This window comes from Molossus molossus, unplaced genomic scaffold, assembly GCF_014108415.1.
Source record: "Molossus molossus isolate mMolMol1 unplaced genomic scaffold, mMolMol1.p scaffold_m16_p_7, whole genome shotgun sequence".
Lineage (NCBI taxonomy): Eukaryota > Metazoa > Chordata > Mammalia > Chiroptera > Molossidae > Molossus > Molossus molossus.
Genome location: NW_023425401.1, coordinates 78402925 through 78424154, shown reverse-complemented (window position 1 = coordinate 78424154; position 21230 = coordinate 78402925). Strand labels below are relative to the sequence as shown.

Sequence of the window (21230 nt, the reverse complement as noted above, 5' to 3'; positions counted from 1 at the left end):
GATAGACAGTTATTAGTTGCCATTTTTATTTTATGCCTGTGTCCCCCCCCCCCCCACCTCCTCCTCCTCCTTCCTCTTCTCACAGCAGTCCCTTTAACATTTCTTTCAGTGCTGGTTTGGTGGTGGTAAATTCCTTTAGTTTTTTGTTTTTTGTTTTTTTCTGTCTGTGAAGTTCTTTATTTCACCTTCAATTTTTAATGATAGCCTTGCCGGATAGACTAGTCTTGGTTTCAGACCCTTGCCTTTCATTACTTTGTATACTTCATGCCACTCTCTCCTGGCCTGCAGTGTTTCTACTAAGAAATCAGCTGAAAGTTTAATGGAAGCTCCCTTGTAGGTAACTTTCTGTCCCTCTCTTGCTTCCTTTAATATTCTTTCTTTGTCTTTAATATTTGCCATGTTTATTATGATGTGTCTAGCTGTGGGTCTTTTGGGGTTTATATTGCTTGGGACTCTCTGTGTTTCCTGGGCTTGTGTGACTTTTTTTTTCACCAAACTAGAAAAGTTTTCTGTCATTATTTCTTCAAACAGGTTCTCTATTCCTTTATTTGAGTCATCCCCTTCTGGTACCCCTATAATGTGAATGTTGTTACACTTTTTATTGTCCCAAAGCTCCCTTAAACTCTCCTCCTGCTTTTTAATTTTCCCCCCCATTTGCTGCTGTATTTGGTCATTGTTTTCTACCTTGTCTTCTAACTCACTGATTTGTTCAGCTCCTTTTTATCTAGTACTGAATTGTTTTAAGGTATTTTTCATATCAGCTGTCATTTTTTATTTCCTCTTGATTTTTATTCATAGTTTCTACCCCTTTTTTTAAGCTGATGCAGTTCCCACTGAGCTCTTTATAATTCTCATTAAAGTTGCTTGTAGCTCTCACTAAATTGTTTGGCACCCTTAAAACCATTTCTTTGAATTATTTATCTGATAAATTGTTTTCTTCTATTTCATGTAGTTCCTTTTTGTTTTTTTGGTCTCATCATTTTAGAAGTTTGGTAGTTCTAGGCCTGGTGAAGAATGTTGGGATATGTAGGCAGGTCAGTGTGTATCAATAAGGCTGCTGGGCCTCCCAGACTGTTTTGGTGTATAGCACCTCTTGCCTTCTGTGGGTCCTGGAGGACTGACAACTGGCGGCTGGTATTGGTCTGTCGTGGCAGGCGATGCTGGAGTACATGGGTCACACCAGTGAATTTCTGGGGTGCATGGGTCCCACTGGTGCTGTGCTGGGGTGCACTGCTGCCTGGTGGGGCTCCTCTCCTGATCAGTTTTTGCTGATGCTACTGGGGGTGAGTATCAGCTTCCGGTTTGCACTGCTACTGCTGCTGCTGTTGTTAGGGGGTGCTCTCAGCTCCCTAGCCTCTGCTGCTGTTGGGTGCTGAGGATGCTCAGCTCCTGGAACTTTTCTGCTTCTGGGGATGGCTCTCAGCTGCTGATCTGTGCTGCTGCTGCATGGGGATGGATGTCTGCTCCTAAGCCTTTGCTGCTGGGGTGTGTCTTGGCTCCTGAGCTGCAGTTGCTATTGGGGATGGGGCTCCACTCCTGCCTAGTCACTGCTGCTGTGGGGGAAGGTGCTGGGCTCCCAAGTTGGTGCTACTGCTACTGAAGGTGGTGCTTGGCTCTGATCTGGCTGCTGCTATGGGGGACGGTGCATAGCTCCCAGCCAGTTGCAGCTTCCGCAGCCAGCACCTTCATAGTGTCGCTGCTATGCACTGGTCTGTGTTGACACAGCAGGGTCTACTGGTCTGATGGTGCAAGGTACACTGGTGGACTCAGGTCACTCGGCCCTAGCTGCTCCCTGCTGCCTCCTACCAGAGAAGACTAGGGATGTTACAAGATGGCGGGGCCTTCTGGCCATGCAGGGAGAAGTGCCCTGACAAGCTGCTTACCACAGTAGCTGGCTGCTCCCTGTCCACAGCATAGAAACCCTCTGCCTCACATTTCTGCACTGCTTAAGATTGCTTGTCCACACTCATGTCCAATCACATTCTCTCTCACACTAACACACTCTCACACACTCACCCTCGCTCTGGTCCTGCCTGCTGCCATCTCCCAGTTGACAAAGTTTCTAAATTATTTTTGATATTTAAATAATCAAGAGTTTAATCTGGATTTTCAAGGCGTAGCTTCTTATGACTCTTACTTCTGGCTTGCTGCAATGGACTAAATGTTTGTGTCCTTCCAAAATTCATATGTTAAAATCCTAACCCCAGTATCATGTTATTAGGAGGTGAGGCCTTTGGGAGGTAATTAGGGCATAAATAAGATTAGGGACCTTATAAAGAGAACTTAGAGAGTTCTCTTGCCCTCAGCAAGAAGATTGCTATCCGTGAACCAAGAAATAAGTCTTCACGAGATACCAAATCTACTAGTACTTTGATCTTGAGATTTCAGATTGCAGAACTGTGATAAGTAAAGCCACCGAGTCTGTGGTAATTTGTTACAGCAGCCTGAACTGACCAAGATGCCTGCTTTAGGTTTACTGTTTTCTTCAGTATGTGAGAGAAACTGGTGTTTGTTTAAAAAAATTAGTTATGAAGAATAGAGTTATTTGTTTCAATAGAAAAACATGGAATGAGAAGTAGAAATTGCTGATTGGTACTGATAGCTCAAAATTAAAAGGGTAAGACAAGTACGAGGTGGCAAAAGTTAAATTAAATGAAGTTTTATCCCATCCTTTCCTTCACTCTTTTTGGAACATGGGTTCAAGTGTTCCTACACCAACTTGATACTACAAAGGAAAGGTATATACAGTAAGCAAAATATTTCCCTTACTATTAAAATAGTGATGTGTGTGTGTTTCAACTTTTTGAAGTGAGTCAAAGTGAGTTGGAATGAGTCTAAACCAGACTAAACTCCACTTTGTAAACAAAACAAAACAAAACATATAAAAACTAAATAAGTTAGTAAATTTGTTGAATGTAAAAATACTTTTAAATCAATATCCCAAATATAATGATGTAGAACTATCCAATCTATTCAGAATATATTTGTTTCTGAATTTTAGAAGTGAGAAAAGTTCAACACCCTACTGACATACACACACATATATATATATTAAATGTCTTAAAATGTCTTAAATGTAACTTAAAATGTCTCTCCATTCTTCCACAAAAGCATCCAAACAAGAAATCCCTGTTATTCCATGCTACCCCAAACAAATAAACTTCAGTATTTTCCCAAGGTTTCAAATATTTATGATGTTTTAAAAAGACAAATGTACTGAAGAAAAAAAAGGCAGTGGATTGAATGAAAGCTACCCTGACTTTTTCCCAGGACCAAACTGAAATTATAAATGAAATATCAAAAAGTCAGCTGGAATAACCAACTGAAGAGCAGCTAGAGATAACCCTATGACCAAGGATGTAGAGAGGAGCCCATATCAACTCTGGTAGGAATTACGGAGATGCAGGAGGGCTGGCTGGGAACCCACAAGAAGCAGCTGAAGTTCAGAGGGATATCTTAGCTGTGGAGGATTCCCTCTAAGAAATCTGGGGTCTAACTCCAAGCTGGGCACCCCAGTCCAGAGTGGCAGATCTCAGAAAGGTGCCCACATTAACACCTGGCTGTAAAAAACACCAAAGGGTCTGTCTGGCGGGGAGAGGCGGCTTGAAACATGGGCACCCTTTTGAAGGGCCAGCGCATTAAATTCACCTATAGCCACTCACCTTGGGCTCCAACAGAGATAGGGCTGAGTGAACTAGATTTGCATGAGGAGGGTGTGGAATTCAAATCTTGGTGGAACAAGCTAGGAAGACAAATACCAGGAGCCCTATGCTTAGTCATTCCACCAAGTTGCAGAAACCATCTTTCCCAGGCAGAGTGTTCCCAGCAAAGCAGCTTTAGTCTGAGGGGAAGCAACTGCCCCACACATTGGAATTTCTCACCAGCTGACTTGGTGGAGTTTACATCTAGTTGAGGACTATAGCCTTAGGATCATTAAGTGACTGAGATTAACAGTCTGACAGTAGGCAGAAATGGATCTCTGGGTGCTTTGAATATTTGCCTAGCCTGAGACTGGAATCTTCCCTGGAAGAGTAATATCAGGCCTTGGTGTTCAGTTTGTTCTGGTTTATACACATCCAGCCACAGCAGAGGGAGCCATATACTGTGGGGTTGTTGATATCACAGGGAGATTTCAGAAGGCTCCATCCTAATGAGGTGAATTGCACTTCACATGATAAACAACTGCATAGCAGCCTTCTCATGGTATTGGGGATTGAGAATCACTGTTAGCCAGCCCGAGGGTCGAGCCCACACACGAATGGGCCAATAGCAATTAAGACTCCACTACAAGAGGAGGGCCTACACAAAGCACACAAGGACATAATTTGAGCATCCAGGTCTGATGATCAGGGAGTCTGCGCCACTGGGTCCCATAGGTGACTTAATATATTATCACCCTAACCACACTGAGAGTTGTAGCAGATCTACCTAATACATAGGAACAAACACAAACACACAGCCACAATGATAAAACAAATAAACAAGCCCCAAATGAAAGAACAAGAGAATTCACTAGAAGAAGGGCTAAATAAAATGGAGATAAGCATGCTATCAGACATAGAGTTCAGGGTAATGATTATGAGGATGCTCAACAGCATGATAAAGATACAGAATCAATGAAAAATGACTAATCAGAAATCAAGAATGACATACAGAAAGAACACATTCAGAGGAATAAACAGCAGATTAGAATTAGTCGAGGATTGGATCAGCAAATTAGAAGACAGGGTAGAAAAAAAAATCACTCAATAGAGAATCAAAAAGAAAAAATAGGAGGACAGTTTAAGAGAGCTGTGGAAAAATATGAAACATAACAACATCCACATCATAGGAATGCCAGAAGAAGAAGAAATTTAGCAAGAGTTAGAGAACCTATTGAAGAAATAGTGGCAGAAAACGTTGCTAACTTGAAGAAAAAAGACATACAAGTTCAGGAAGCACAGAGTCCCAAGGTAGAAGAACCCAAAGAGGCCCATGCCAAGACACATCATAATTAAAATGCCAAAAAATTAAAGACAAAGAGAGACTCTTAAAGGCAGCAAGAGAAAAGCAACAGGCTACCTACAAAGGAGTTCCCATATAGCTGTTAGCTGATTTCTCAATAGAAATACTATAGGGCAGAAGGGAATGGCATGAAATATTGAAGGTAATGAAAAACAAAGATCTGAAACAAAGACTACTCTTTCCAGCAAGGCTATCATTCAAAATTGAAGATGAAATAAAGAACTTCCCAGACAAAAAAAGGCTACAGGAATTTGTTGCTACCAAACCAGCACTGCAAGAAATGTTAAAGAAACTGCTGTAAGAAGAAGAAGAAGAAATTTTTATAGAGAAACATAGGCATAATGAATAAAAATGGCCATTAATAAGTAATTATCAATAATAACCTTAAATGTAAATGGATTAAATACTCTAACAAAAAGACACAAGGTAGCTGAATGGATAAGAAAATATGACCCATATATAGGCTGTCTATAAGAGATCCACCTCAGAACAGCCTGGTAAAACCAGCATCAAAATGAAAAGGGAACCCACTCTCTGGGAGAACACATTTGCCAATGATACATTGGATAAGGGCTTAATATCCAAAATATATAAAGTTCTCATACAACTCAACAAAAGGAAGACAAACAATCCAATTATAAAATGGGCAAAGTACCTGAATAGACACTTCTCCAAAGAGGACATCCAAATGGCCAAGAGACATATGAAAAAATTCTCAATGTCACTCATCACCAGACAGAAGCAAATTAAAGCTACAATGAGGTATCACTTCACACCTCCCAGAATGGCTACCATCAACAATTTATCAAACAACAAGTGATGGTGACAATGTGGAGAAAAGGGTACTCTAGTACACGGCTGGTGGGAATGCAGACTGGTGCAGCCACTATGGAAAACAATATGGTGCTCCCTCAAAAAATTAAAAATGAAACTGTCATTTGACCAGTTGATTCCACTTCTAGGAATATATTCTAAGAAGCTCGAAATACTGATTAGAAAGAGTATATGCAACCCTATGTGCACAGCAGAGCTTTTTACAATAGCTAAGATTTGGAAACAGCCCATGTGTCCACCAATAGATGAGTGAATAAAAGAGCTGTGGTACAGGCTGACAAACCTCAGAGGAAAGGTGGTGGGGGGCAGGAAGAGATAAACCAAACAACTTATATGCATATGTGCATAACCAATGGGCAGAGACAACAGTACAGTGAAGGTGGGGGTGGAAGCAGGAGGGGGTGTCAATGGGGGGAAAAAGGGAGAGACATCTGTAATACTTTCTACGATGAAGATAATAAAAAGACAAATGTATTTAAGAGTATGCATTAATTCATTTTACGAGACTATATATGAACTGGGCTTAATTTTTAATTATGGACATAATTCTGAAATTATTATTTATAATAGGTTCTTTTTTCACAAAAGAAATTTTAGAACTCATTAGTATATTTTCTTCTAAAAAATATATCAAAGCTACCAGTCTTGAGGGATATAACAAAGTCTATATTATATCCATTAACAAAAGACAGATGATATTTTTATCTGAGCATTGTATACAGGAGACACACAAGTCAGTAATCCCCCCAAAAAAATGTCATTTAAGTTCAAGCTTTATTTGGCTGTCTCTTGCCAGATGCTTACACCATTGATAAATTGATAATCTGTGTCTACATACTTTAAAATAGCAGTAATCCCAAACATAATATATACCACAGGCTTCCAACATAAAGCATTGACATGCCATGATGGTGGCATAGGAACTGAAGAAATTTGAAGACAGCTTGTCAATAGCTGAATTGATTCTTCTTACTGGAACTGCGTAATTATTCTCAATTTCACTGATTACTAACATAATCATTAAGTAATGGTTACAAACTAAGGATGTCTTTTTAGGTGATCCCTACCTCTAAGTTTCCTGCTTAAGACCCAACTAATCCAGTTAAGAGGAACAAGAGAAAAGGGGTAATAAGTGGTAACAGCATTAAAAAATTGAGGAGAGAAAAAAGGGGATTGGAGAAGAGTAAAGAGAAAGCCAAAGGGCCTAATGACAGCTGTGATAAAGCCCAGGTGGTGGCCACTGTATGTAGAAAAGGTAGCTACCCTGTAAGTGTTGGTAGAGCTGAACTTGAAACAAGTCTTGAAAGTAATTTCCCACCCCCAACCCATTCCTGAGCTACTCACTCTCCCTGGCCTGACAGTCATGCACAGATATTTTAATAGCAATGCCTTGCATCTAGAGATTAAAGGCCTTACTTATACAAGTGCTTTAAAAAAAAATCAAGCAAGCATTGTTTTTGGATGTAGATTAGACGAGGAGCTCAGAAGGGGAGACATGGGCAATCCCTGTGATTAATCCTGTGATCTTCCTGAGTTTCCCTCTTCCCTCTCCCACGTAGCCCTGCACACTGTGCTAATGTTCCTGAAACTTGTCCTTTACTAAATACCTCCCCCCTCCAAAATTTGTAAGAAGGCACGTGTTCATTGTTTATTTATACCATCTTGAATACTGCTTATCATATTATTTTACTTCATAGAATCCCAAGAGAGCAAGCACACAAATAAAAACTGTTTTTGAAATCTATATCTATATTGACATGACCCTACAGATAGAGACCCAAATTTATGTACACATCAGTATATTTAGACATACCTGCTGCACTATGAAATAAGTTACACATTTACATGTTAGAAACATGTCAAAAATGTCTTCTTTGTCATTCATATAATACTATTAGCTAAACAATATAATTCTTTCTAATTAAATAACCACTGTGAAATACCTGATTCACTTTGCACCCGACAGCTGGGGCTGTAGCTTGTATTCCCAGCCAGGGATGAACATAAGCACAATAGGAAAGGCAGAAACAGCTGCAAACTCTTGGAAGAAAACATTTGTAAAGTAACTGCCTTTAGACTTCAGGGTAGGAAGGAAGTAAAATCATTTTTCTGTTCCTTTTTATGTATGGCAGCTGTTTGGGGGGAAAATTATGTCCATTCTATTTTGTAACAGAGATTCCATAGTATTATTAAAACACAAGTTGTAGAAACTTAGGCCTGGCCACTGATTTAGCACATTAGTGTGGTCAAAACATTTACAAAACTTTGTAGTTAGTTACTATTCTGCTAGATTAAGCTAGAAGGTCCCCTTGTCTTCATTGCACTACTGACTCCTCCCCTAACATTATTTGCTATAAACAAACTGGATTTCATTGATGTTGATTGTTTGATCCTTCAAATGTTTTAGGTTTATTTACATAGAATTTAATGGAATGGGATCCTCTTAGGCAAGTGTCAGAGAAATAGATCCTCTGTGGATGTCAACAGTGCTTTGTTTTATATCTTTTTTGTAGTCTTGGTATCAGGTACATGTTTTTATCTCCCCTACCACAATGTTAGCTCCTTAAAGGCAGGTTCTGTGTCACTTTCTTTGGTTTGCCTATTTGCCAAGTAAAGCAAAATTAGTAAGTTCCCAATGCATATTTGATGAATTAAGAGCTATCTGGTTTTTTAAAAAAACAAGCAGTGATATTAGTAATTTTCATAAATGTTTCTACTTGTTTGCTTATTTTTATCTTGAATGTGTTGGATGTATAGGTAATGGGCATAATATAGCTTCTTTTATGAAAATGCTGGGAGATAAGAATAAAACATTTGCCACAGCATTTTTCTTATAATGAGCCTGATGATGCATGACATAGCACTTCAGTGGTGGAATCTGTCACACATCAGAATTTACTCAGTTATTAAAGCAACCTATTGAAAAGTGGGATTCTTTAGATCTTTAGAATATGGAAATAGTCCAAGAACCTTTTGATGTAAAAAAGTGTCAGACCTAAAGTATCTTTGGGAAGTATATTAATATGAAACTGGATTGGCGAGGTAATATACACTTTAGAACAAAAAGAAAAGCAGAAATAAAGAAGGAGGGGAGCAAATCAACATAGTGAACACATTAGGAATTCAGTAAGTGTTAGCTTTTTCATCCTCCTTAAATTTTATTGGAATTCTATAGAATAACATCAGTGTAAACTAAAAAACAAAAAAAACAACAACTTAATACCACACGTTTTATAAGGATAATAGATAACAATCATATTTCAAATACATTAGAACGCTTGTCTGTGTGAGACAGGTCTGGCATTCCTTCTTCAGATTTTGAGGATTTAAGGACATTAGGAATTAAATGGTCTGAGGTGGGTAAATAAAAATAGTAGGCTGGGAGAGACAGGAGGGGAAGAAACAATGTAGTTAAATGTGAAGCAATGGGAGGAGGGGAAACTAAGTGTGGGAAAATTTAGATAATAGTATCTTTATGATTCGTTTTGAGCTAAGAAGGCTTTATTTACATGTTTTATGACTTTGAAAATGCCATCATACCTTCTGGTACAAGAAAAACATGATATAAAATAGGGCAATGACCAATATCCAGACTGCTATAAAGACAGTAGTAATTTTTAAAAATATGGTTTGTAAAAGAATACAGATAGAAGATGTATACAGAGAGGGGCAAGAAATTGGAAAACATCATAATCCTCAATTGATTTACTAGATATCATTGTCTAAGCAGGGTTTTAATTATATCAGACAATTATGAAATAAGCAACTCTCTTTAAGAGAAATATCAAGTATTAGTAGAAATTCAACATTTCCATAGACAGCATTGACATTTTGCATTCCTTAAGAATCAAATATAGGAGGGAAAATGGCAGTGGAGTGAAGGGAAGGTACACAGACCATCACCCAGGACCAAATAGAAATTACAACAAAAATAAAGACAAGTCATTTGAAAAAACCAACTGAAGAGCAGCTGGAGAGAACCCTTATAACTAGGGACATAAAGAGGACCTCAAATAGAGACTGGTAGGAGGTGCAGAGGCATGAGAGGGCTGGCTAGGCTCCCACAGGCAGCAGCTGAGGGCTGTCTTAGCTATGAGAAGCTCCCTCTGAGAAGTCTGGGGTTTAAACCCCAAGCTGGATCCCAGCACAGAGTGGTGGAACAGGGAAATGCACCCACATTACACCTGGCTGAGAAAATCATAAGAGCAGAGGTTCTGTCTGACAGGGAGAGGTGCTGGGAATGCTGGCACTTCCCTAAAGGGCCAGTGTACTTAATTACAGCTACAGCCATTCACCTTGGGCTCCAGCAGAGGAAGAGTGGACTGGACTGGAGCTGTGTGAGGAGAGTTGGGGTTTCATGGGGGTTCGTGGTGCTGGGGAGAGAGCTGGGAAGGAGGCCATTAGGAGCCTCTATGCTGAGTCACTCCCCCACCTGATAGAAGCCTTCTTCCTCAAGAAGCCCTCTTCCTCAAGAAGCCCCTTCTCTTCAGTGCAGCATCAGCCCCTCCCTCAGGAATATAACGCAACCTGGCCTGGAGAAGCCAACCTGGGGCTAATTAACAGCCAGACTACCTGCCAGCCAGTAGGCAGAGAAGAGCCTCTCAAGGTTTTGAGTCTTGGACCTGGCTCTCAGTGTTGTGGGTCCTGGCTCTGGGGACTGAGCTGTGAAGGCTAAGGCCTGGGTTCCTATGCTGAGTCATTCCCCCATGCTTCAGTAGTCAACTGTGTTAAGCAGCCCCTTCCCAACAGAACAGCTTTAGCCTAGGGGAGAAGCAACTGGCTTTGAGACTTGGACCTGACTCTCAGTGTTGGAGTCGTGGCTCAGGGACTGAGCTGTGAAGGCTGAGGCCTGGATCCCTGCCATTAACCCACACTGCAGGAACCAATCTCCTCAAGCAGAGTGTTCCCATCAAAATAGTAATAGCCCAGTTGGGGAAGCAACTGTCCCTCCCCTGGGAATTTAACCCTTCCTAGCCAGGAGAAGTGCAAACTGAGGTTCATTAACTGCCAGAGACTATTGGCCAGCCTGCAGGTGAAGAAGAGTGTTTGGTTACACTGATCCTTAGGCCTGTCTCATGGTCACTGGTCATTGTGTTTTCAGACTCTGGGGTCAGAGCTGAGAAGGCAGCTGCCTGGGCCCCAGTGCTGAGTTATTAACCCATGCTGCAGAAACTATTTTCTTCTCAAAGAAGCTTTAGTCCAGGAGAAAGCAATTGCCCCATCTGCTGGAAATCCTCTTACCCTGCCTATCTGGGGGACTTTCCATTCAGCTGAGGGCTACAACCTGAGGCACATTAAGTAACTGAGACTAATAGTCAGCCTTCAGGCAAAGGCTCTGGGATAATTGAATCTTTACCTATTCTGAGACTCTACCCAGGAAAGTAAGACTAGATATTGGTGTTCAGCCTGGTCCCTTAGATATTCATCCAAATCTGGCAGAGGGAACCACAATCTGTGGAACACTGATATTCACATGGAAATTTTGGCAGGTTCCAAAACCTTCTGAGACAGCCATAATTGTGAAACAAAAAACAAATCCCAAATGAAAGAACAAAAAAATACTACAGAAGAAGGGCTACATGAAATGGAGATAAGCAAGTTATCAGATATAGAGTTCAGAGAAATGATTACAAGCAAGCTCAACAGCATGAGTAAAGAGCTCAGCAGCATGAGTAAAGATATAGAAACAATAAAAATCAACCAACTGGAAATGAAAAACAACCAAATAAAGAATGACATAGCAGAAATAAAGAACACATTTGACGAAATAACCAGCAGATTAGAGGAAGCCGAGGACTGGATCAGCGAATTAGAAGACAGAGTAAAAAAAAGTCACTCAATCAGAGAATCAATAAGAAAAAACAATTAAAAAACAGGAGGACAGTTTAATAGAGCTGTGGGACAATATAAAATGTAACAACATCTGCATCATAGGAGTACCAGAAGAAAAAGAACATGAGCAAGGGTTAGAAAATCTATTTGAAAAATAGTGGGAGAAAATGTTTCCTACCTTGGTGAAGAAAAAGGCATACAAGTTCAGGAAGCACAGAGAGCGCCAAGTAAGCAGAGCCCAAAGAGAATCACATCAAGACACATTGTAATTGAAATGCCAATATTTAAAGACAAAGAGAGAATCTTTTTAAAAAGTTTTTTCCTTTTATTGATTTTAGAGAGAGAAGAAGGGAGAGGGAGAGAGAGAAGGAAACATCAATGAAAAAGAACATCGATTGACCGCCTACTGCATGCCCCCTAATGGAGATCAAGCCCAGACCCTGTGCATGTACCCTGGCTGGGAATTGAACCAGCGACCTCTTGGTGCATGGGTCGAGGCTCAACCGCTGAGCCATACCAGCCAGACCAAAGAGAAATCTTAAAGGCAGTAAGAGAAAAGCAACATGTTACCTACAAAGGAGTCCCCATAAGGCTATCAGTGGATTTCTCAACAGAAACACTATAGGCCAGAAGGGAAAGGCATGAAATATTCAAGGTACTAAAAAACAAGGATCTAAATCCAAGTCTACTCTATCCAGCAAGGCTATCATTCCAAATTTAAGGTGAAATAACTACCTTCTGAAACAAACAAACAAAAAGCTAAGGGAATAACTATCACCAAACCAGCACTGCAAGAAATGTTAAAAGAATTGTGGTAATAAACAAAAGAAACAGAGAGGGAAACACAGCCATAATAAACAAAAGATGGCAACAAATAAGTACATATTGATAATAACCTTAAATGTAAATGGGTTAAATGCTCCAATAAAAAAGACACAGAGTAGCTGAATGGATAAGAAAGAATTACTCATATATATATGGTTTTCAAGAGACCCACCTCACAGCAAAAAACTCAAACAGGTTGAAAGTGAAGGGATGAAAAAAAAATTTCCAAGAAAACGGAAATCAGAAAAAGCTGGGGTAGCATTACTTATGTCTGATAAAACAGATTTCAAAATTAAGGCCATAACAAGAGACAAAGAAGGCCCTACATAATATTAAAAGGATCTATCCAATAGGAGGACATAATTTTGGTAAACATATATAAATTCAATATAGAAACACCAAAATATATTTAAAAATTTCTGGAAGACTTCAAAGGAGAAATCAACAGTAATACAATCATAACAGGGTACTTCAACACCCCACTGACATCACTGGATAGATCCTCTAGACAAAAAATTAACAAGGAAACAAAGACCGTAAATGACACTCTAGATGAGATAGATTTTATATATATTTACAGGCGAATTACACCCCAAAACTGAAGAAAACACATTCCTCTCAAGTGCACACAGGACATTCTCAAAGACAGACCATGTTAGGACACAAACTAAGCCTCTACAAGTTCACGAAGACTAAAATCATATCAAGCATCTTCTCAGATCACAATGGCATGAAGCTAAAAATTAATTATAATAAGAACACCCCAAAACATTCAAACACATGGAGGCTAAATAGCATGTTATTAAACAATGAATGGGTTACCAAGATCAAGGAAGAAATAAAAGACTTCCTGGAAATCCAATGAAAATGAACGTACAACACAAAATCTATGGGATGTAGCAAAAGCAGTCCTGAAAGGGAAGTTCATAGCATTACAGGCCTACCTCAATAAATAAGAAAAATTTCTAATAGACTATCTAACCCTACATCTTAAAGAAAGTAAACAAAAAGAAAACCCAGAGCAAGTAGAAAGAAAGAAATAGTAAAAGTCAGAGTGGAAGTCAGTGATATAGAGACTAACAAAAAAAAAAAAAAAAAAATCAAAAGATTAATGAAACAAAGAGCTGTTTTTTTGAAAAGATAAACAAGATTGATGAACTTTTAGCCAGACTCACCAAGAAATAGAGAGGACTCAAATAAATAAAATTGGAAATGAATGAGGAAAAGTAACAACTAACACCACAGAATATAAAGCATTGTAAAAAAATACTATGAGCCCTGGCCAGTTTTGCTCAGTGGTTAGAGCATTGGCCTGTGGTCAGGAGAGACCCGAGTTTGGTTCCTGCTAAGGGCATGTACCTCGGTTGCAGTTTGTCCCTGGCCCTGGTAGGGTCGTACAGGTGGCAGCCACTTGATGTGTCCCTTTCGCGTCAATGTTTCTCTCTTTCTCTCTCCCTCCCACTCTATCTGAACAAAAAATGAAAAAAATGTCCTCGGATGAGGATAACAAAAAAAATAATATGAATAATTATATGCCAACAAATTGGACAACCTAGGCACAATGAACAAATTCCTGGAATGACACAGTCTCCAAAAGTGAACAGGGAAAAGACAGAAAACTTGAACAGACCAATAACAACTAAGGAAATTGAAGCTGTAAACAACAAATTCCCAGCAAATAAATGCCTGGGTCCAGCCAGCTTTACAGCAAACATTCAAAGAAGAACTAACACCCTTTATCATCAAACTATTTCAAAAAATTAAAGAGGAAGAAAAACTTCCAAGCTCTTTTTATGAGGCTAGCATAATCCTAATTCCAAAACCAGAAAATGATACTATAAAGAATGAAAACTACAGGCCAATATCCCTGATGAACATATATGCCAACATCCTCAACAAAATTTTAGCAAAACAGACCCAGAGATATATTAAAATAATTATTCACCATGGCCAAGTGGGACTCATCCCAGGGATGCAAGCTTGGTACAATATTCACAAAACAATAAATGTGATATACCACATAAACAAAATGAAAGATAAAAATTATGTGATTTTATCAAAAGATGCTGAAAAAGCATTTGACAAAATCCAGCACCCATTTCTGATAAAAATTCAGCAAAGTGGGAATAGAGGGCTCATATCTTGACATAATAAAGGCCATATATAAAAAACTTACAGCCAGCATCATACTCAATGGACAAAAACTAAAAGCATTTCTCTTAAGAACAGGAACAAGACAGGGATGCCTACTTTCGCCACTCTTATTTAACATAGTATTGGATGTGTTAGACACAGCAAGTAAACAAAAATAAAAGGGAACCAAATTGGAAAGGAGGAAGTAAAACTGTCATTATTCACAGATGACATGATATTGTACACAGAAGACCCTAAAGACTCCATCAAAAATCTATTAGATTTAATAAATGAATTTGGCAAAGCAGCAGGATATAATATTAACATCTAGAAATCGATGACGTTCTTATACACCAATAATGAACACTCAGAAAGGGAAACTAAAAAAAATAAAAAATAAAAAAATCTCATTTATCATTGCAACAACAACAAGAATAAGATACCTAGGAATAAACTTAACCAAGGAGGTAAAACACCTGTTCTCAGAAAAGTATAGGACATTGAAAAAGAAATAGAGAAAGATAAAAAAAAGTGGAAGCATATACCTTGTTCATGAATTGGAAGAATTAACACCATTAAAATATCCATTCTACCTGAGCCATCTATAGATTCAATGCAATCCTTATTCAAGTACCAGTGGCATATTTCACAGATATAGATCTAATATGGAACCAAAAACTCTCTGAATAGCTACAGCAATCTTGAAAAAGAACAAAGTAAGAGGGATCACAATACCAGATATCAAGTTATACTATAAAGCCATCATAATCAAAACAGCCTGGTACTGGCACAAGAACAGGCATATAGACCAGTGGAACAGAACAGAGAACCCAGAAATTGACCCAATACAGTATGTTTAATTAATATTTGACAAAGGAGGCAAGAGCATATAATGGAGAAAAGACAGTCTCTTCAATAAATGGCATTGGGAAAATTGGACAGCATGTAAAAAAATGAAACTAGACCATCAACTTACATCATACACAAGAATAAACACAAAATGAATAAAAGACTTAAAGGTAAGTTGTGAAACCATAGGAATCCTAGAAGAAAATGTAGGCAAAAAATCTCAGACATCATACGTAGCAGAATTTTCACTGATACACCTAGGGCAAGAGAAACAAAGAAAAAAATTAATAAATGGGACTACATCAAACTAAAAATCTTCTGTATGGCAAAAGAAACCAGTATCAAAGTGAAAAGGGAACCCATTCTCTGGGAGAACACAATTGCCAATGATACATCATATAAGGACTTAATATCCAAAATTTATAAAGTACTCATACAATTCAACAAAAGGAAGACAATCCAATTAAAAAATGGGCAGAGGACCCGAACAGACACTTCTCCAAAGAGGACATACAAATAGCCAGGAGACATATGAGCAAATGCTCACCATCTCTATTCATCAGAGAGACGCAAATTAAAATGACTAAAAGATATCACCTCACACCGGCCAGAATGGCTGCCATCAACAAATCCTCAAACAGCAAGTGTTGGCGAGGATGTGGAGAAAAATATACTCTAGTACACTGCTGGTGGGAATGCAGACTGGTGCAGCCACTATGGAAAACAATTTGGTGGTTCCTCAAAAAATTAAAAATGAACCCATTTGACCCAGAGATTCCACTTCTAGGAGTATAGCCCAAGAAGCCTGAAACATCAATCAGAAAGAATATATGCATCCCTATGTTCATAGCACTATTTACAATAGCTAAGATCTGGAAACAGCCCAAGTGTCCATCAGTAGATGAGTGGATAAAAAAGCTGTAGTACATTTACACAATGGAATACTATGCAGCTGTAAGAAAGATCCCTTACCCTTTGAAATGACATGGAGGAACCTGGTGAGTATTATGCTGAGTAAAATAAGCCAGTCAGAGAAAGACAAGTACCACATCATCTCACTTATTTATGGAACAACATGAACAAAATAAGCTGTCGACCAAAAGAGATCCAGAGTTGAGAAAGTAGGGAATAGACTAACAAACCTCAGAGGGATTGGGGGTGGGAGGTGGGAAGAGATAAACCAAAGAACTTATATGCATATATGCACAACCAATAGACACAGACATTAGGTTGGGGAAAGCAAGAGGGTTGTGGAAGCAGGAAGGAGGGGGCCAATGGGGGACAAAGTGGGAATATCTATAATACTTTCAAGAACAACAAAATAAATAAATAAAAAGAAAAGAAAATAACAATCTACACCTAAATTCTACCATACCAATGAAAAATAACCATTATTTACTTGTTGGTGAATGTGTGTTTATATATGTTCTAAAATAAAACCATTATAGTTACTAAAACCATTATACTTACTAAAAAAAAAAAAAAAGAATCTAATAAGGAATTCATGTTGAAATATGAGTTCAATATGAGATCAACACTATGCACTAACTATCAAGGCAGTAAAACAGCACACACAAGGGCATTTTAATTTCTGCAAAGCACTATTATTCTTGTATCTAAGAAACACAACTTCTGAAATGTGAACTTTCATTGTAGGAAAATACTGTTGCTATCCATTAAGAGCATTTCTTAATAAATACCCAGATTTTTTTTCCCCAGTATTTATACTTCTTTGTGTCTGACCCCATCAGCAGAAATCAGGAGAATTTAAGTTACAACGGGATTTTAATAATAATGTCCCTTCCTAATTGCTGCCAGTATTTCTCAGTAATGTGAATGTTTCTTCTCATGGAGACGCATGGTACACACAATAGCTCTCCTTTGAGCAGTACCTTTCTTTGAAAGAAGAAAACATCACCTGGGAGTGCTTTAGTTGTTTCATTTTCTTTTCCAATCATGTGATAGAAATCATTTATGAAAAGGAAAAAAAAAACCCACAAACCATTCCAGGCAAAGACATGAAAAGCAACCACATTTAAACCAGAAGTTTCAAGAATTTAACAAAAATAGGCCATGCACTTTATAAAAAGTGAACCAGCCTTTATTGTTCTACTTTCGGTCTATGTTTCTAACACCCACTATGATATTCATTTTACAGTATTTGCAAATACCTTACTGCAAAAACAAAAAAAAATTAATTGTACAATACCAGATAAAACAGACACAGCGACTCTCAGAAAGTGTTTACCTGCATAAAGCGACCCTCTGACGTCCCAAGATTAGCAATGGTGAGGTTTCCTTTAATAAAGGTGGATATAGACGTTAAGAGGACTTGGTTGAATTGTCCCATGAATAAGTCAACGCGCTGCAAAGCTGTGGTAAACTCCGTTCGATATTCATCACTGTGCACTTCACAGCCTGATGAATTTCTCAAAAGTGTCTGGAATAGAATACGGTCAGAATTAATGTGAGTCCAGATGCAAGCAAGCTGTTAATAAACTTTTCAGTATATATTTTCAGAGCAGGCGGGGGCGGGAGTGGGGGATGGCAATGAGAACTATGCAAATAGGCCCTGATAAGCAGAAATAATTCTAGTGAGGCACTGTTATATATGTAGGGGCAAACTTTACTATCACACTCTGTATCATGGTTCATTATGTGCATACATAAAGATGAAACTTAGCTGGTATTATTTAAAGAAAAATAAAACTGTAAATGTTTCAGCCCTCGACATAAAGGCAATACTTCTATCAGGTAAGTCCAATGAGATGAATTTAAACTGGAATAGTAATAAATGTCAGAATCATATGGACATTCTATTATAGTTTTTAAAATTTATTTCCTTTTAATGCTCACTCGAGAATATGTTTACTGATTTTAGAAAGAGGAAGGTGGGGGTAGGAGAGGGGAAGGGAGAAAGAGAAAAACATTGGTGTGAGAGAGAAACACTGACTGGTTGCCTCCTGTATGCGCTCCTACTAGGGATTGAACCGACAACCTTTTTGTTGTACAAGACAATGCCCCAACCAACTGAGTCACCTGGCCAGGGCTGGACTTTATATTTTAAAATGTGTGCCTTTGTGCATCTCTGTGTAGTGAGGTGGTGCAAAGTGGTGGTTGATAGGTAATTCATGGGGAGGCCATAGAGCACAGACCCTGGACCCAAGTGCCTGCACCAAAACCTGGTCCCTAATGCTTATTTACTCTATATAACCCCTATAATCTCTCTGTGTTTGTGAAATTCATGTTACCTCTGTTTCAGTTCCCCCAACTACAAAATTGAGAGAATTATAAAAATGTATCTACTTTAGAGAACTTTTGTAAAAAGTAAATGAGCTAGTTTATAAAAATCTCTTATGATAGAACCCAGCATGCAGAGAACACCAATTACATAATTGTCATTATTATGGTGAAAGGCTCAAAAATGTAAATATTGCACATCAAAAGCCTTAGTAACCAGCTTACTAAAAGTCATTCAATCAGGTATTTATCCTTTAGATTCAACTTCAAAGGGAAGGATTTAACAAAATATTGTTCAGTAATATATGACAAGTAAGCTTCCTTCTCCTTGACACTTCAGTCTCCTAGTTTTCCTCCTACTCTTCAGGCTGCAACATTTATGTTTCCTTTGCAGGTCCATTCAGACCTGGCTATCAGTGTTACAATTTCTCTAGGCTCCATCCAAGGGCTGCTTCTCCACTCTTCATACTCCCCCCAGGCAATCTTAGTCTCTCCTGTGATAGCTATTATTATTTAGTTGACACCTGTATACCTCCAGGCTACTCCTCTACTCTGAGCTGATTGTGCATATCATACTGACTACAAAAATCTGCATTCAGATATCTCAAAGTCCTAAACTAAACATGGCTAGAATAGAAAACATAGTCTTCTCCATGCCTGATCTTATGATACAATGCACCCCAAAGAATGGCTCCACCATTCCTCCAGGTGCACAAGTCAGAAATCTGTCATCCCCAATTCTTCCCTATCTATAGTTCATTACCAATTCCCATCAATTGTACTTCATAAATATCTCCTGGATCTATCCAGTTTTCTCTATCTCCACCACATCCACCTTAATCCAAGCCGTCTCCTTCCTTTCCCGGACTACTGCAATGGCCTCCTAACTGGACCTGCCACACCCAGTCTTATCCAATCTCCTTCTAGATCCAATCTCTACACTGCAGCCAGATTTTCTTCTTAAAACATAAGTCTTATCATATAACACTGTTTGAAACACTTAATATGTCTCCCCATTGCTCTTAGGATAAAGGACAAAATTTTTAACATGACCTGTTAGGCTCTGCATCATCTGAATCCTACTCAACTTCTCCTGCAATGTGCTCTCCTCTGCTCACTGTGCTTCTGTGAGCGGCCTTCTTACAGTTTTCCAAATATGCCATGTGTCCTCCCATTATAGGGTCGTTGCACATGCTGTTTCCTCTGCCTGAAGTGCTCCTTTCATCTCCATTCACTGTGTTAGCCGCTAAGCCTCCTTCAGATCTCAGCTTGTCATCATTTATTCAGGAGGCCTTCCCTGGCTCCAATGTCTAGGTCAAATTCTTCTATTTTGTTCATATGATGGATGTGCTACTTCTCCAGGTGGCTCTCTGAATCAGGGACCTTGTTTGTTCACTTCTGTAATTATTTATAGTAGAAGTAATACCACACACAGTAAATCTTCAATAAATATTAATTGAATGAACATGTAATTGAATCAATTATGGGTAGATGGAGAATGAATGTGGATATATGTACCAATATTATTAAAGCTATTTTTTTAAGGAACAGAGGAGTTCAGACTTTATAAGGGACAAATAGAGTGTCTGGCTCCTGACTATCCTGACAAGACAGTTTTGAATTGGTAAATTTGGGACAGATAACAGGGAGCAGGAGGATGTATTAAGGAAAATAAAGGCCAACTAGGAAGAAAAAAGGAAGAAAAAGGGAAACAAAAGTTCATTCTTACATATCTTTGTATATAGTTAGAAGTCCTGGAAAATGATCTGAAGATTAGAAATTCTCTATTATTGTCTACTACATTTATAATAATCAGAAAATTGTCATAGTATATTTCAAACCAACTTAGTATTTAAGAACAAATTGAAATAAAATATTTAGTTTCCTTATATAAAATAACCTTGTCAAACTTCTGTCACATAGAATGTGAAATTCTTACATCTGCTGACTTTTACTGTTTAAAAAATCACCTACAATGCTGTTTTATATAAGCAACAACTATGTCTTCATTTTAAATGGTTATAAATTAGCAGAGTCTCTGAGATTCTAAACCTACTGACTCATAATTAATTAAATGTTTTAGTTCTAGGCATTTATTTTGATACATTAATTAATGCTATTTCACTATTTAATTAGAAGCTGTTCTTCACTAAAGTACTATAGATTACTCTGAGGAGTAGCAGATAACTGAGATGTACCAGCAATTCAATAGTAACCAATTAATTGGTAATTAAGTTTTCATTGGTGATCAGTCATCCATTTTGCAGAGATAGCTAGATTTTAAGAACCCGCTTAAAGGAGCAAAGATCAGTTTTAAACCAAAGGTCATTTCAAGTACCATTACAGAGGTGACTGCTCTTCAGGCTCAGCTTCTGTGGTTATTTTGTTTCTTCTCTTGCTTGATCTTACTCCTTTTTTTCTATATCTAAGTGGCATTGTGGACACTTTAAAGCCTCAAAGTTCAGTGCTGGTAGTGATAGGATGAATTCACTGGGATATAAAAGAGTTTGCTG

The 21230-nt window shown here is 38.4% G+C and overlaps 1 protein-coding gene across 1 annotated transcript in view; it reads right to left on the bottom strand.

Annotated features, from left to right (window-relative positions):
• Window positions 1–21230, bottom strand: part of MET (MET proto-oncogene, receptor tyrosine kinase) — a 220287-nt gene that overhangs the window by 116156 nt on the left and 82901 nt on the right. The window contains exon 3 of the mRNA XM_036246654.1: window positions 17726–17917. Coding sequence (XP_036102547.1) covers window positions 17726–17917 — 192 coding nt within the window. The remainder of the gene's footprint in view (window positions 1–17725; window positions 17918–21230) is intronic.